The sequence below is a fragment of the Monodelphis domestica genome, chromosome 7, assembly GCF_027887165.1.
Source record: "Monodelphis domestica isolate mMonDom1 chromosome 7, mMonDom1.pri, whole genome shotgun sequence".
Classification (NCBI taxonomy): Eukaryota; Metazoa; Chordata; class Mammalia; order Didelphimorphia; family Didelphidae; genus Monodelphis; species Monodelphis domestica.
In genome coordinates this window covers 238,244,978-238,263,205 of record NC_077233.1, presented here as the reverse complement: position 1 = coordinate 238,263,205, position 18,228 = coordinate 238,244,978, and the positions used below count along the sequence as shown (strand labels likewise).

General features: G+C 38.5%; 1 protein-coding gene across 2 annotated transcripts in view; it reads right to left on the bottom strand.

The window, feature by feature from the left end:
- Nucleotides 1-18,228, bottom strand: part of KIAA1958 (KIAA1958 ortholog) — a 238,271-nt gene that overhangs the window by 11,079 nt on the left and 208,964 nt on the right. For both annotated transcript variants that reach the window (XM_056806615.1, XM_016423852.2), the window contains one exon: nucleotides 2,437-2,609. In XM_056806615.1, coding sequence (XP_056662593.1) covers nucleotides 2,437-2,609 — 173 coding nt within the window. The remainder of the gene's footprint in view (nucleotides 1-2,436; nucleotides 2,610-18,228) is intronic.

The window sequence follows — 18,228 nt, the reverse complement described above, 5'->3', positions numbered from 1 at the left end:
AGACCCGTAAACACCTTTTCAGGCTATGCTAGCTGGAGGTTCATTGAAAGCAACAGATTAATCAGCAGAAATGAGGGATTGCATCATTCGAAGGGAAAAGGGTTTGTTCGACATCTTTTAGCTAATGTCATCCCATATCTAGCTTTTTACCTCCTCTAATAAAGTCTTAAAAATTCTCTGTTTTTATCTTTCATGGGGTGACATGCTATTATTTTGACTGAACCCTGCAAGGAAAGACAGTCAGCAGTTACTATTTTTACTGGCTCCCAGAATCCCTTTAGTCAGGTCCCAATTAAGGGAAACCCCCTGAGTGTTGCTTTAAGAGCTGACATATTAACCTCACCATGGCAACCCAAATTGGTTTAGCATGATCTAATGGTATTGTCTAGGTGTCAATCATAGTTACTATGGAGATTTTCATTTTGGTTGGACAAAAAAAGTGCCTTGAGAGCCCAGAAGTGAGTTCTGATCTAGTGTGCAAATTGACTCACTTAACAGTGGCTACAATAGGAAATGGGTATTCAAATATTGTTCATTAGAACTGTCCATTGGAAACCAATTGGTTATGGGTAAAATCTTACTTTAATTTTCCACCCTTTGATGCCCCTCAAAATCCCTTAGTCACCCTCCCTGTCTGCAATGCTGTCCTTGTTCTCTTGCTGAAAAATAGGAAAAATATCAGGGAATGAAGCTGTTTTGGTTCCTTTATAATTCAATGCTATCTGATTCAACTGGACCCTCCAGGCTTGCTAACTCCATCATTTATCTTTCATTCATTCATTCATTCATTCTTTCTCTCTTTTAAACATTTTCTTTAAAACCCTTACCTTCTGTTTTAGTTATCATTTCTAAGGCAGTAGTAAAGGCTAGGCAACTGGAGTTAAGTGACTTACTCAAGGTCACACAGTTAGGATATGTCTGAGGCCACATTTGAACCCACATATCTTTGACTCCAGATGTGGTGCTCTATCCACTGTGCTACCTAGCTGCCCCCATGTCTCATTCATTCTCAAGCATACTCCCATAACTATTGCAAAATTTTCCTACACTCATCAAATCCTAAATCCTACTCTGATAGAGGGTGTAGTGGATAGGGTACTGGAGTTGCAGTCTTAAGGTCCCTTTCAGCACTGATATTCTGAGACTGGCAGATTTCCATCTTCCTGTTGGGCATTTCCCCTTAGCTGTGCTATCATCATTTCAAATGCATATGCATAAAACTGTGAAATAAAAATTCCTTTTGAACTGCACCATTTTTTCTTTTGGCTCAGGCAGGCTATGAATGGTATTACCATTCTCTTTTGCATCCCGGCTTAAAGCATTGACTGCATCTATGCCTCCTTCCTCCCTTTACATGCCCTACAACGAAGTTATCAAATCTGATTCATTTTCCTCACAACTGCTCCCTCATCAGCTGCATCCTTACAGCCTCCCAGCAGTCTCCTGGTCTTAGATCTTTATTACCTTATACTTAAACTACTATTATAACCTCCTGAAAGACTCTTCTTGCCTCCAAGAGCCAGGTCTTCCAACCCATCCCGCACCAGAATCAGAACATCCTCTCTAAAATATCCCTTACATCATAGCACACCATATTCTCAACTCTGCACTCTCTAGAAAAATACAATATCTTCTCTTGAATATGTTTTGTCTGAACACACATGCATGACCTACATCAGATGATTTCCTGTCTCAGGAAGGGAGAAGAAGAAGGCAGGAAAGAAAATGAATATTAAAAAATTGTTTTTATATGTAATTGGGAAAAATAAAGTGTTTTATATATACATATATATATATTATTTTTTTAACCCTTCTAAGAATCAATACTGTGTATTGGCTCCAAGGCAGAACAGTGGTAAGGGCTAGGCAATGGGAGTTAAGTGACTTGCCCAGGGTCACACAGCTGGGAAGTGTCTGAGGACAGATTTGAATCCAGGACCTCCTGTTTCTAGACCTGGCTTTCAATACACTAAACTACCCAGCTGCCCCCAAGTATTATATTTTTAAAAGAAATTTAAAAAAGAAATATAGTGAAATCTTATAACTCTATAAAGAGTTAAAAAAAAACCCAAGCCTAACCTTGTGACCTATGAAAAGTCCAAATATTTACTTTGTCAATCCAGTATTTATGATCCTTCAAAATATAGCCCCCAATATCCTTTCTAAACTCACGTACCAGTTCTACCCTACATGAACTCCTTTCTTTGGTCACAGTGATGTCTCTCTGTTCCTCGAATACGCCTTGTTCTTTCTCATTTCCACGGCTTTGCTTACAACATTCCTTCTCTTAACCCCAATTGTCTGGCCATTACCAGTCTTCTGCCTTGGAAATGCTACTTAAGATTGATTCTAAGACAGAAGGGAAGCGTTTTCTTATTTTTTTAGTATTCGATTATTATTTGTTCAATGAACAAATTAAACCGTCCAGCTCCTTACCTTGGTGATATCCATGTAGTCCTTAAGTCCTTTTGTCATACACCAATATCTCCATACATTAAGTGCATAGAGTGTAGCTTTAGTTGTGTTTGGGCTCACAGCACTGATACAGAGGTCCTTCAGCTCATCATGAAAATTAAATACAGGAAATTTGTTGAGCTTAGTAGAATATGCTATAAAAAAACAACAACAAAAAAGGAATTAAAAATAATTTGTCATTCCCTTTCATGGAAAATGATGTCTTGGAATCACTTCCATGAACCCTGAAATGCAAAGTCATTCAAAAACATGAAAATCCTATTAAACAAATACTGATTGGAAAAATAAAATATGAGATCCCTTGATCCTCAGAGGTCACCTTGAGGTTGTCCTGGTGATGAAGCCATTTGGCAACACACACTAGCTAATGAAATGATGGCGGTATGTTCCTTTCATATTCCTTCATTTAGGAAAAAAAAAGAAAATAAAGCTTTTAAAGAAATGAAATTAGAAACCTCATATCCTCTGTTTTGAGGCCTGGCACAAGTGAGTATAGATTTTGATTAATATACAATCTATAGTACATAAATTGGATGCTGTGCGACCTTTAACTAGATCGTTAGAATATTTCATTTCCTTAGATGTCTTCAGAAGAAAAAGAGCAAGTATTTGTTAAGTCCTTGGTTTGTTCCATTCCCTGTGCTAGGTGCTAGGAATAAGATATATATAATTTGCTAATATATAAACACACAAAAATACATTCATATATTTAACGTATGGGATATAATCTAAGAAATCTATCTGCATTGTTAGTGTTGTTCAACTTTCATTTTTGAAGGACCAATGACATTATGAGGGTGATGTCTCGACTCTCACGTGATTTAGATTTAAGTGAGCCAGAGCTGCACAAGCCATCAGCCTCCCCCTCTCCTCTACTAGACCCAGGTCTAGTGGTGAGAAACAAGTCAGTCAGTGATGGCCCAGGATGTAGTCCTTGATGCCTGACCAAGCTTTAGCTGCCTTCAGGATTGTGACAACAAATTGTTCTCATCAGTCCATTTCACCAGGAGAAATCTTCGCAGGCTTGAGGTAGGCATATTCTCTCTAACTCACTGAAGGGTTTAAAGCCTTTGGGTTCCCCTTAACCTGGGTTCACCCCCTTTGTTGACATAGTTTTATCAAGGAGCAGCCACTCTGTTTGCTACAACTTTTTGGAGCCACAGGTGAGTTGGGGGACAATAGGTGGACACCAAAGGCGGATAAGCAGCCCTGAAAAGGGTTCAGTAAGTCCTCATGCCAGAGGTTCTGGTCCTCCCTAAACACTTCATATACCTCATCTATACATAAATATAGATAATATATAAACCCACAATTTACATATTTTATATACTTCATATATATAATATATAATATATAATATAATACTTCATATATAAAATATACTTCATATATAAAATATGTAAATTGTAGAGTATTTATATATATGTGTGTGTATATATATATATATTTCCTATTGTAACAGTAGACTATATATATATATATATGTATATAGTCTACCTACTGTTACAATAGGAAATAAGACTTAGGACATGAGTGATTGACAGGACATAGGATTAGAATTTTCCCTGGAGCTGGTGGAATAGAATCCCAGAGAAACAGTTAAGAAACTGACAATCTCTTTGGACCTGGATGAAGGAGGAGGAGGAGGAGTATTTTCCTGGAGCAGCTTGAGAAACCCTCAGTCAAATTACAAGCCTGGGAATATCTTTGGCTGTGGAGAAGAAGGCAATCTTCCTGCTTCTGCTGGACAGATAGAACAGACTACCTTCGGATATTTCTCTTGGGATTTTTTAACTTTGCCCACCAAAAGACTCTGTTGTAAGATTACTAATCCCTAAAGACTTTGCCTTCAATGTACGTAGAAATAAGATAGTTTGTAGTCAGATAGTTTATAATTTAGAGGGTAAAATAATTAAGATCTCTCCCTTTTCCTTCCTTTCCTTTTTTACCTTCCCCTTCCTTGTGTAATAAAAATCAAAATATTTATATGTTCCTTCTATGTTTCTTCCCTAAAAACCCTTCAATCCCACTTAATATTTCACTATGTAGAGTCTACCTAGTCCCTACCCTCAAAGAGCTTATATTTTATTTGGAAAAAAAACATATACAAAAATAAGCAAATATAAAACATGTATAGAGTAAATATATTGTTTTGTTGGGGCACTCAAGACCCATTAGATGTATGAATTTTAGATTACTCCACCCTACTTAGTCTAACAAAATCAGAAATGTCTACACTCATACTTAAGGATTAAGTATCTAGGAGGTTGACCTATGACAGGCATGTGCTAGCAAATGACAAATCAGAAACAACTGACAGACCCCTAGGCTGTCCCAAGTCAAGCCTAAGATATCATTGGTATATGTGAGATGCAGGAAAGTGATGTAAAACCATCTATATATTTCACGTCACTTCCTTTCTCTGGGCTATTTGGCGGCAGAAAGGTCTCTGGCTGGCAGCATGCTGAGCATTTCGGCATCTTGGCATGGCAACAGCTATTGTCCGGTTTGGCGGTGAGTTTTCCTTGATACTATACTGGGAGAAGCTCAGTAGCTAGTTCAGGTTCAGGCATCTTAGCTGAGCTCTCTTGGAGTTTAGGCTGATACCTTCTTTACCTTCCAAACACTATCCTCTTAGAGAAAGCCTCTAATCTTCCCCCTGGCACAGGCCAGACGGGGGAAATCCTACACCTTTTCCCTCTCCCTTCTCCTTAATTTCTTTCCTCTATATTAATTAAAATCACCATAAATTTCCAGCTGACTTGTGTATTTTATTTGGGATATTCCCTGGCAACCAAAATTAATTTAGATTAGGTCACAACCCTAAAATTATCCTTATAGTCAGAGACATCTAGGTGGCTCAGTAGGTTGAGAGCCAGGTCTAGAGACAGGAGGTCCTAGGTTCAAATCTGACTTTACATACTTCCTCACTATATGACTCTGGGCAAATCATTTAACCCCCATTGCCTAGCCCTTACTGCTCTTCTGCCTTAGAAACAATGTACAGTATTGATTTTTAGATGGAAGGTAAGAGTTTGAAAAAAAAAAGACTCAGGGGATTAAGGAAAGGACTCATATGAGGCATAAAGAGCCTTGAAGGAAGCTGGAGATTACAACTTTGATGACTTTTAGTATTGAACAGGGAGACATATATTTATCAAAGGTGTTTGCCTCTGCCATGATAAAACTCCAGCACAAAGTCCAAGTTAAAAAGGGGTTCCCTACAAATAGAAAGGTCCTCTAGATGTTTGCTGATGCCACTATGTTAACTATTTCAAGAACACTGTAAAGACTCTTAAATGAGATCCATAATCCCTCCAGGAGATTTGATCTAATCATTTACACAGGAAAAACTAAGGCTACTTATCTCCAGACTATGAAGCACAACTGATGGACCATTTAAAGAATTTGGCTATAATTATTCATTTTTTGACCCTGCAAATGAACAATGAGGTGGATCCAGATTTCAACAGAAAAAGAGTGCATTGGATTTCCTTTGAGAAACTGCAAAGTTCTTTCAACTTTCTTTTCTTTTTTTTGTTTCTCTTGGGGGGAGAAAGCCCCATCTTTTAAAAACGCCCATATTCTTCTAGAGATGTAGGGCTGTGAGTCATGAAATACTACAGTCTCCAAATAATAAAATATGAAATAAAATAGGACAAAACCTAAACTCCTCAGTTTAGCATTTAATAATCTAGTTCCAGACTACACATTCACAAGCTTGGTCTTCTAGCCTCACTATCTAAATAATTATTCAACCAAATTTGCATTCCATCCCCTACCACTGTATTAATACAGGCATCCCTAGTACCCAGACTGCTCTCCCTCATCACCACTAGCAGTTTCTACCATAAAATTCTTCCTCCTATATCAAGCCATTCCTGACCCTCCTAGGTGTTAGAGCTCTTTTTAGAGCTCCTTCCTAGATTAAACCCAGCCCACCACTCTGCTTCCCTTTATACTAATGCATACATCACCTCCACTGAGGCACTCATTTTATACCTTTGGATTATCTTATTAATGTCATCTCCTCAATGAACTTATAACCTCCATTATGGTGGTCATACTATCAGGAACTTCTTTTGGGGTATGAAGGAAAGAAAACTAGTTTCAGAGTCAAAGAACTGAGTTTTCAGTCCTATTCTATATATATGATCAGGCACAAATCACTTACCCTCTAGAAGTTTCAATTTTGCTCATCTCTAAAGTGGGCAAAATACCTTCATTACCTACTCAGGAGGGATGTCAGGAGGTTCAAAATAGATCGTGCATGCCAAATTCTATATACGTATCAGCTATAATTAATCAGTCTTTTTTGAGATAAAAAGAATGAACAAAGTCTGGGGATACCCTGATATTGTCTGAAGAATCTGGATCACTTAAGTACAATTTTTTTCCTTCTGAATTACCAAGAAAACCGCTTTACATCTCCCACATGTGATTAGCCATGGTGACCTGGTTGGTAAGACCAAATCAATATTTGAAGATAATTGTTTATGACAATAAGGGAAAGTGATAAATGTTGGAGGGGATATGGCAAAATTGGGATACCTTTGCATTATTGGTGGAATTGTGAATGGATCCAACCATTCTGGAGGGCAAAATTGCTAAAAGGGCTATAAAACTGTACATATCTTTTGGTCCTGTTATACCACTACTGGGTCTGTATCTCAAACAGATAATAAAAAGGGAGAAAGGACCTACAGGTACAAAAATATTTATAGCAGCTCTTTTTGTAGTGACAAATAATTGGAAATTGAGGAGATGTCCATCAATTGGGAAATAGCTGAACAAACTGTAATGCATGTTGGTGATATAAGAAATGATAAGCAAGATGATTTCAAAAAAAGCTGGAAAAGTCTACATGAACTGATACAGAGCAAAATAAGCAGAACCAGAAGAACACTGTACACAGTAACAACAATATTGTACGGTGATCAACTGTGAAAACTTGGCTTCTCTCAGCAATGCAATGATCTGAAACGAGCCTGAAAGATTTATGACAGGGAATGCTATCCACGTCCAGAGAAAAAAAACTATTGAAGCTGTCTTTCACATCAATGTGTTTATGGTTTTATTTGGAGGTTTTGGTTATGTATGAATATGTTCTTACAACAATGACCAATATGGAAGTGGGTTTCGTATAATAAAAATAAAACTTAAAAAAGATGATTGTTAAAAAAGGAATAGAGTCCACACTGTATGGCCTACTAGATAAGTGAGATCTTAACCACCAATATTTATTAAGAACTATCGTGGCATTAAAAAAAATTATAGGCATAACACCTTCCAGGGATAGGGACAAAAATAACATCTCTGATGTGGAGTGAACAGTTTCCTTATCTGTAAAAGTGCATAATAGTTTTTGTGTCACCTACCCTGCTCCTCTGCCCAGGCTGTTGTGAGAAAAGTGCTTCATAAACTCCCAAGTGCTAGGGAATATGAGTTATTATTGTTAAGATACAGAATAACCTTTACAGTTTTCAAGAATTAGGATTATTTGATTCAATAATTGCCTTGGCTCATTTCCTGGGCTGATATTATTTTATCTTCTTCATTTTGTTCCTGGAAGATGATGAACTTTGGGGATAGAAACACAAGTCCCCATACAGAGAAATGGTGAGATGCTTATCTATATAATAGGAAAGAATCCTTTTAAGGCAGATAAAAATGAAACATATGGTTATTATTTCATAGGGGATTTGGGATTCCACCACCCCACCACAATGACATAATCAATCAGTTATAAAGTATTAAGTGCCTACTAGGTACTAGGCAGGATAGGTAGCTGGTGCAGGGAATAGAGTATTGGTTCTAGAATCAGGAAGACTCATTTTCCTGGATTCAGATCTGGCCTCAAACACTTACTAGATGTCACTTAATTCTAGGCAAATCATTTGATCCTGTTTGCTTCAGTCTCCTCTTTTACAGAATGAACTGAAGTAGGAAATAGCAAACCACTCCAGCATCTTTGCCAAGAAAACTCCAAATGGGGTCACAAAGAGTCAGATATGACTGAACGGACTGATCGCCAAAAATGTTGTTGGCATTGGAGACACAACTACAAATGAAAAAATCTTTATTCCCAAGGAAGTTACGTGGTCTAGAGTCACAGATGACATAATGTGGATGAAATAAGGCATTTGTGATTGCCTTTCAAAATATCAACAATTGAGTCAGAAGGGGTGACATGTTAGGCTGAGAAAAACACCCCTGGGAGCTTTATATTGCTAAGTCCTGAAGTTCAATCCTGCAACTGGAGACCAATGCAATAGCAGTTAGCAGTTAGGGCAAAATCCAGGCCTTCACCTTTTGGAGAATGGAAGGAAGGAGATTTTTTCCCCCTTCCTTCCCCTCTCTTAGCAACTAGCAGAAGAAGTACTCAACCAGAAGAGATATACCATTTAACAGTTAAGAGAATCAATTTGAGAGAATCTGAGTCACAGCTGAGGAAGCAGAGAGATACTTTACAGATGGATATGAATATGGAAAGCTCATCATTGGAAGCAGCTTTAAGAAGTATAGCCCAGAGGGCAGCTGGGTGGCTCAGGCTTAGAGACAGAAGGTCCTGGCTTCAAATCTTGCCTTAGATACTTCCTAGTTGTTTGACCCTGGGCAAGTCACTTAACTCCCATTGCTTACCCTTTACCATTCTTCTGCCTTAGAACCAATATTTAGTACTGATTACAAATACAAGCACAAGACTCCAGGATAAGAATTTAAAAAAAAAATAGTGTAACCCAATTATGGAACACAGGATTTGGAGTAGAACAGAACCTTAAAGGTCATCTAGTACACTCCTTTCGTTTTTAATTAGAGAGGAAACTTGAGCCCAGAGAGGTTAATGACTTGCCCAAGGTCCCATAGATAGTAGGCATTAGAAACAGAATTTGAACTCATGTTCATTGACTTTAGAGTCAGTGTTTTTGGTGCCTTTTCAAAAGAGCATAAGAGAAAGCTAGCCCTGGCCACCAAACATTGTAATAACTATAGGGAAACACGCTTGAGATGAAAAATATAGCCACCTGCTTACCAGAAATGCTATTTCCTGGGACCATCAAGCTCAGCTGAGCAGTGTAGCAAATGAGGGCTACATCCAGCAGACAGCAGCATGAAGACATAACAACAGGTGTTAAGACTTTGGAGCCCTGTAATGCTAGAGGCACAAGTTGTCTTGACTACATGATTCCCCAATGGATGTGCTTTACTATCAATCAATGGATTTAATGTATATGACTGCTCTTCTTGATTTGTGGGAAAGTAACACTTTGGGAGGAGGGAATTGTTTTGTAGTGTGTTTTCACTATGCCACCTTAATAAAAGCCTTGTTTTGAGCTAATTGTATCTACTAGCTGATTGTTAATGGGAAGAATACTGGTGGGGACCTTTTGACTATGTTAATATGAGCACTTATTACATGATAGTAACATAATAGGAGAACTTACTACATAACAGTAAGCCAGTCAGGTTGTTACAATATGATTTAATATGTAATTTAATATGATCTCTAACTAAATTGTATCAATTCAATGAAAGGCTCTCTCTCAAACATAATCCAGAAATGACACATGTAAAATCCAGTGGAATTGCATGTTGGCTACAGGAGGGGGTTGGGGGAGGGGAGGGAAAGAACATGAATCTTGTAACCATAAAAAATATTCTAAATTAATTAATTAAATACAAATTTCCAAACTAAAAAAAAATTTTTTTAAATTAAAAAAATCAAACATGATCTAGAAGTCACTATGTTCCGTGATGATGAGGGAAAACTTTTGGTTAAAACAACTGATTAATATTTGTTCAATTAAGTCTTAATTGCCCCTTCTCATTAAAAAAAAATCCTTAACTTCTGCCTTAAAATTGATACTAAGTATTTTTTCCAAGACAGAAGACTGATAAGGATTAGGCAATTGGGGTTAAATGACTTGCCCAAAGTCACACAGCTAGGAAGTGTTTGAGGCCAAATTAGAATCCAGATCCTTCCAACTCCAGTCCTGGAGCTTTATCCACTGTGCTACCCAGCTGCCCCATATCTCTCTCTTTTTCAAGGGTACAATTTGGCTGCATTCTGCATGATCTGGAAAAGATATCCCTGGCATTTAAGCCTCTTCTTCATACCCTAAACTCTTTAAAACAGTAATGTCTGCCCTCATTGATCCTCTGCTCAAAATGCTTTAATGGGTCCTACTGCTTCTTGTATAGAATGAGAACTCCTGTTTAGCATTAAGGACCATCATCATTTGACTTCAACCTATCTTTCTAGATTTGTCTTGCATTATTCCCACTTCACATACCCTCAAATCCCACCAAACTGGGCTACTTGTTCTGTAACAGGAAGAGGACATTTGCAAAAGGACTGTGCAATGCAGACCTCCAAGTGATTGACAGGAGCAGTCACATGGGAGCCTAAGGGTCAAGATCTGGGTAAAGATCTGGGTCCCAACAGAAACTTCACTTCTCTCCTGAAGGACCTTGGAAATTGCAGGTTTTACATCAGGTTTCTGACTTTTGGTGATACCAGCTGAAGAAAGAGGAATCCTACTTGGACTCGCCACTGGCAGCTAGAACAGAGAACTAAAGGCTCACTTCTCCACTGGACCTGATTTGGACAGTTTTCAGCTGAAGATCCTGGCCCATTGACTGGACTCCTTTTGTGAGATTTTTGTGTTGGGGAAATTTAATGTTTTTAGCTTAGACAGTTAGGTTAATATAGGTTTATAGAAATGAGGGTTTAAGGTTAATTGTAATAATTATCCTTACCCTTTCCCAAAAATAAACCTGATTTTTATGTTTCCTTCTTGTTCTTTCCCCTAACAAAAGCCCAATATTACAGTTCCCCATCTTGACATGTTTTTGAAGTGGCTTTATCACATGCTTGGAATGTTTTCCCTCCTCCCATTTGCATCCTGGGTTTCCTACCTATCTTTAAACAGGAGCTGAAGATCTCCCTCCTATAGTAAACATTTCTGATCCCCTCAGTTAGTACTTTGTTCTCCCCTTAACTCCCCAAATGACTTGTATTTACTTATCTGCACCATGCTATTTTCTTTGAGAAGTATGTTCCTAGAAAGTGGGGATTATTTTGCTTTTTACTTTATAGTTCCTAGATATCTAACACATTTGTTGTAATTAAGTTGTTTCAGTTGTGTCTGACTCTTCATGACCCCATTTGGGGTTTTCTTGGCAGAGATACTGCAGTGGTTTTCCATTTCCTTCTCTAGATCATTTTACTGATGAGGAAACTAAAGCAAACAAGGTTAAATGATAGGCCCCAGGACCCACAACTAGTAAGTATCTGAGGCTGAATTTGACTTTTTCTCTCTCTCTAGTATAATGGACTTAAAATCAGAATTCAATTTAACTAATAATGATCAATCATCTTCTATACAATCTAGGAGAAATTTAAAGATATCTATGACCAGGCCTGAAGCGCTCACTTGGGAAAGTCATGGTAGAATGTAAGACATCTGAAGGCAGAGATTTCATTTCTTTCTTTTTTTTTTTTGAACCCCAGAAGCCAGCACATAGGTTTGTTGAATTGAGCTCCATTGACCTTCTCTTCTTTGGTTCCCTCAATTAGAAAATATTCAATTTCACTCAATAGGCATTTACTAAATGTCTAGCACATGCAAAAACACTATGCTAGATGCTGAGGATATAAAGGAAAAAATGAAAAGTCCCTGCCCTTAAGCAGCTTCCTTTCTATAGTGAATTGACCAAAGAGAAACATTTACTAAGTGACTGAGTCAGGAATCCAATCCAGGGATGATTAAATGGTGATATAGTTGTACAATTGACCATAGAAGGAATTTTTTTAAGTGTTATATTTCAAGGGATTTAGAGGAAGCCTCAGAAATAATCTATCTTAACTTCAGTTTGGAGCAATTTGGGGGCAAGTGGATAGATTGCTGGTCCCAAAGTCAGGAAGATATCTTCCCAAGTTTAAATCTGACCTCAGGTACTTACTAGTTTGTGACCTTGAACAAGTCAGTGAACCTTGTTTGCCTCAGTTTCTTTGTCTATAAAATAATCTGGAGAAGGAAATGGCAAACGACTCCAGTATCTTTGCCAAGAAATCCCCAAAAGGGATCATGAAGAGTCAGACATGACTGAAATGACTGGACAACAACAAATTGTCATAGAATCATTGATTCTGAGCTAGAAGAGACCTTAGAAGTTAATGATTCAGGGGATTTGAGATTGAGAGCCAGGTTCAGAAATGGTTATTCCTGGGTTCAAATCTAGCTTCAGACATTTCTTAGCTGTGTGACACTGGACAAGTCACTTAATCCTCATTGCCTAGCCCTTACCACTCTTCTGTCTTGGAACCAACACAGAATTATTGATTCTAAGATGGAAGATAAAGGTTCAAAAAATTAGTGAGTCCAATTCTGTCATTTTACAGATGAGAAAATTAAGGCAAGGGCAGGTTAAATGACTTGCTCAAGTTTACACAACTAGTATGTGTTTGAGGTAGGATTAGAATTTAAATCTTCCTGAATTCAAGCCTATTGCTCTAGCCAAGTTGCCTCTAAGGTATTTACTCTAGAATGAAGGAAGGAATGAGCAATAAATGTCTACATTTTTCCCCCTTACTTTTTTGCCCAATAAAGCACTGGCTCTAAACCTATAGAAATATCAACCCATTCATTCATTAATTAAATATTTTAGCTCCCTCTGTTCTCCTTACAATAATTACTTGGGCACAAAGGGAAATGAGTTAGTGTAGAATATGTCCTATGCTGGTAAGTGTTTAATAACCAGCTATCTGGGAGTGGGGAGTAACTCACAACATAACTTTCTAATTTAATCTCTGTTCTTAACATTTTCTTTATCACTTTCAAATAAACAAAATAATTAAACAACCCTGATTTGTAGTTCTTCAGTTTGGAAGGTATAAATGTTCTCACTGAGAATTTAACAAGCAGGAGTAAGTTCAGTAAATCCTCTATTCAGGGCTTTAAGACAAACAGTCTGAACTCAGATAGAAAGTACAAGAAAGCCAGTCAGCATATAGAGGGCTGTTACTCTAGTTCCATGTTGGTGAGCACATATGCTAGAGGGGGCTGCCTCCTTCCCCCTCTCCACACACCTGAAGACATTTCATCACTTGCTCCTCTGCCCAGCAGCCCAATGGGAATACTTTCTCCCTCCCCTGTCTGGGGCAAAGGGGCTCATCTGTAGTGTGAGGGTTGCAATTTGGGCATTCAATCTCTAAAAGGTCCACCATCACTGCATAGTATAACTTATTTGCCACTCTGAAGCATGGCAGTTACATCATATTCCTAACAAAAGGGTAATATTTGCTGAACAGTCTTAGAAGAGTTATTGGATGCCATGCTTTCAAGAAGCTTAAAAAGCACATCCTAAAGGCAAGCATGAAGCAACTGTAGTGGATAGAGTGCTAGACCTGAAGTCAGGAAAATTCATCTTTCTGAATTGAAATTTGGTCTTAGACACGTAGACACTTAATAGCAAATGGCCCTCCTTGTCTCCGTTTCCTCAAATATAAGCTGGAGAATGAAATGGCAAACCATTCTCATGTCTTTGCCAAGAAAACCCAAAAGGGGTCATGAAGGATCAGATACACCTGAACAACAACTAAATCAGAAGGGTGAAAAATGGCCCCTGATGCTCTCTAATACTGGCTGGACCAAGATTAAAATGCAACTGGGGAATATTTAACAAAATAAATCAAAGTACAATAGAACACAGAAAATGTTAATATGTGGTTTTCTAGGTTAATAATGCTATCAGCAGGGATCCTTATATATGGTTTTGATGCCCCCCATTTCTGTTTGAGTTTAATACCACTTTCCTGGGGACATATAGGTTATACAATGGAGAGTCCTAGGCCTATAATCAGAAAAACTCATCTTTCTGAGTTCAAATCTGATTTCAGGCACTTACCTGACCCTGGGCAAATCACTTAACCCTGCTTGCCTCAGTTTCCTCATCTGTAAAATGAGCTGGAGAAGGAAATGACTATTCCAGTATCTTTGCCAAGAAAAGTCAGACACAACTTGAAAATGGCTGAAAAAGTCAAGCATATTCTCCTTAATATCCAATCTTGAGAGTAGGGAGAAATGGGGAGATTTATAAGGATCTTTTTAAACCTCTTGTAATTTTTCCTCCTTTTCTTTTACCTTAGGAAGACAGAGAAGAACAGCAGGAGGGCAAATACTCCAAATGTACCTGCCTATAATTCCAACAGCAGGCCTAATTATAGTTGACCTATTTGGCATTTTCTCTCTTTATACTGTTCTGTTTTCACTGACTTACTTAAATAATGAGATCTTATTGATCTAGAACTGGGGCTCTTAACCTGGAATCTGTGGAGAGATAGCATAGGATTCAATAACTTGAATAGGCAAAAAAAAAATTACACTTTCATTTTCACTAACCTCTAAAAGAAAATTATCATTTCTTTCAGTTATTTAAAAATATAATTTTGTGGAGGGGTGTGTAGGTGTCATGTGACTGCCCATGGGGTTCCTAATACACCAAAAAAGGGAGGGGCACAATGGATAGAGTGATGGATGTCCTCATGGCAAATCCTGCCTCTGACTCTTACTAGCTGTTTGATCCTGGGCAAATCATTTAACTTCTTTGCACCTTAAACATCTCTTTAGGACTTAGGGATTTGTATTGGTAGAAAAAATTCCCAGAACAGAAATTCCTTCCACTGAGGAAATCGTCCATATTGGTGTATCTCTCCCCAAAATGACCATTTCAAAGAGCAGGAAGACGGGGAGGAAAGAGAAGAGAATAAATCTTTGTGTTGTGCCTACTATGTGTGCCTACTATGTTCCAGGCACCATGCTAAGGATTTTCACAAATGTTACCTCATTTGAGAAGGCCAGTGTCAGCCAGTGATACTGATGGTGACTTGGAACTGATTAACTGACCAGCAGCAACAGAAGAAAACTTATGAATGCAGGGATGTAAAAAGTTTTGTAAGCATAATTGTTATGAAGTCACACAAGCCCTGGGAGGGCTTATAATCCCCCTGCTGAATAGACAAAGTGAATTTGGTTTGGACAATTTTAATGCCAGTCTAGAAATACTTTGTTGTTCAGTCATGCCCAACTCTTTGTGACCCTATTTGGGGTTTTCTTGGCAAAAATACAGGAGTGGTTTATCATTTCCTTCTCCATCTCATTTTACAGATGAGGAACTGAGGCAAACAGGATTAATTAACTTAGCTAGGACCACACAGGTAGTGTCTGAGGCCAAATTTGAACTCAGAAAGGTGAGGCTTCCCAGCTCTAGTCCCAGCACTCTATCTACTGTGCCATCTAGCTGCCCCTCCAGTGACCAGTGTGGGCTTCCTACTCCCTCCCAAATAAAGGAGAAACTCCTGTTCCTGACATTCAAGTTCCTATGCATTCTGGCTTCAGTCTATCTTTCAAGACTAATCTTGCATTGTTCCCTTTCATGTATGCTATATTTCAGCCAAACAGGTCTACTCTGTCATAGACTGAACCACTGGGTCCATCTGGTCCAATATCCTCTTTTTAATTCTTGGTAAAAAGAGGCCCAGTGAAGTTAAATGATTTTCTCAGGTCACATACTAGCTGTAGATGCCAGGACTGCCCAGAGGCTCCCTTAGTCCCTTGCTCTTTACAATATACCATACTGACTTCCTTGTTGGGTCCTACAACTTCTCTTCTATCATCCAGATCATGGCCCAACTGTCTCCTTGAAAATCTACAAAAAGTCTTAGCATCAATCAGTAGTTCCTTAAAGACCTCCCTTTCTCCTCTCTCTCTCTCTCTCTCTCTCTCTCTCTCTCTCTCTCTCTCTCTCTCTCTCTCTCTCTCTCTCTCTCTCTCCCCACCCCCTTCTCATTCTGTGCTCCAATCTTAATCATTGATGTTTTTCCTCCAATGTAGAATCGACCCATCTTCTCCATCCATCCCTTGCCACCATCATCAAGCCATACTTCCTTGTGCTGGGGAATGTGGATACCTTTTTTGCATCCTTTATCCCACTGGTCATGAGATCTTTGTGGAGTTCCTTATGGATTATGGGTTCCTTGAGGGCAGGGGCCGTCTTCCCTCTTTTTATATCCCCTGGACTTGTCACAGTACCTGGTATGTACTAGATCCACTCCAGCCTTAGTACTGAAGTACAGAATAGGTGATAATTTCATTGGGACAAGCCTTTGTCTCATCTTCCTCTTTTCAGACTTTGGACCATGACTGGGATGAGACCAATGCTTCATGTCAGTCTGTAGGAGCTCCTCCCTTCCTTCAAAGCTCATCAAGCCTTCCTAAGCACTCTTTCCTCTACCTTACTTGGCTCTCTCAGCTAAAAGTCATCTCTCCCTTTTGAATAATTTTATTGTCCTTTTGCATCCACCAGTCTCCCTTGTTTCAGCTGTGTGTAGTCTTTCTGCTCCATTATATGCCTCTTGAGAGTACAATCTTTGTGACATCTCTATCTTGGAGACTTGGAATGGTGCCTTGTACACAGAAGGCACTAAATCATTTTTTGACTATTGTAGTTTTTTTCCTTCTCTAATTTAATAATTTAATTAGTGTGGGAAAGATACTCATTTATTTTAATAATAGTTTAAAATAGTTAATACTTCTATGATACTTATGTGTCAGGTATTGTGCTAAGAGCCCCACAATTATTATTTCATTTGATCCTCCTCCAAACATTGGAAAGTACATACTATTATTATCCCCATTTTACAAATGGGAAAACTGAGGCAATCAGTGGTTGAATTTGTTGAATTCAAATTGAAAGGTTGAAAGGCTCAGGGCCACATAGCTAATGTCTGAGGCCGAACTAGAACTTGAGTCTTCCTGAATCCAAGCCCAGTTCTCTATCCAATGTACCACCCACCTACCTATCTTTCTGGGGATGAGGAAGAAGAGAAAAAGGAAATGGGAAAGAGAAGATAGTTGATAAAGTCTCAAGGTGACAAAACTACTTGCCATACTGTGATCCAGTCTTGACATATGTCATTCAAAGATGCTGAATTCACTCTAGTACCAAAGAGACACTCTAGTACCAAAGAGACACATTAAATATTCTTCCAGGTCCCTGAGGCACCATTTGAGGGGCGCAGGTCTTCCACTAGAAAGCTCAAACTGAACCTGACTTTCTGGATTAATTTCTCCTTCAGGGAAGAGTGGAGTGAATAAGGGAACAAATGGAAAGAAGCCCAAACAATCAACATCTTAAATTTAAGCTTTTTATCCTCTAAATAATTACTGGCTAATATTTCTTCCCCTGTATAATATTTCATATCATTCCAGCAATAGCTAGCCACAGAACACTGTATGTGGATTAGGAACACCTCAGTTCAAATCCTCGTTCCACCTCTAATGGTTTCCTGTTAAATGAAGGGAAGTGGAACTGAGTGTTCTCTGGCCTCTTCTGGCTCTGAAACCTCCAAGCCCACTCTCCCCTGTGCTAGAGGCTGGCACTAGAGAAAAGTGCCAAACTGAAGACTATATGAAATTGATCACTTTTCTCTAGTGCCAGCCTGTACCCCCCCCCCCAAAGATGTTGGTGCTCTGTGGCCAGAGCTGTTCTCTTGGGGGTTTTGTAGGAAGGACATTTATGAGGTAAGAGCAAAGGCAAGGATATCAAAATGATCTAGCAATTATTTAATTAATCTAAGTTCCTTATTCACTTTAGATAGTGATTTGACATACCTTGAAATGTTGGGTCAGGCCCTATTATATCATGACACTGAATCACTCCTAGAGAATTAAAAATAATGACATTTGTAAA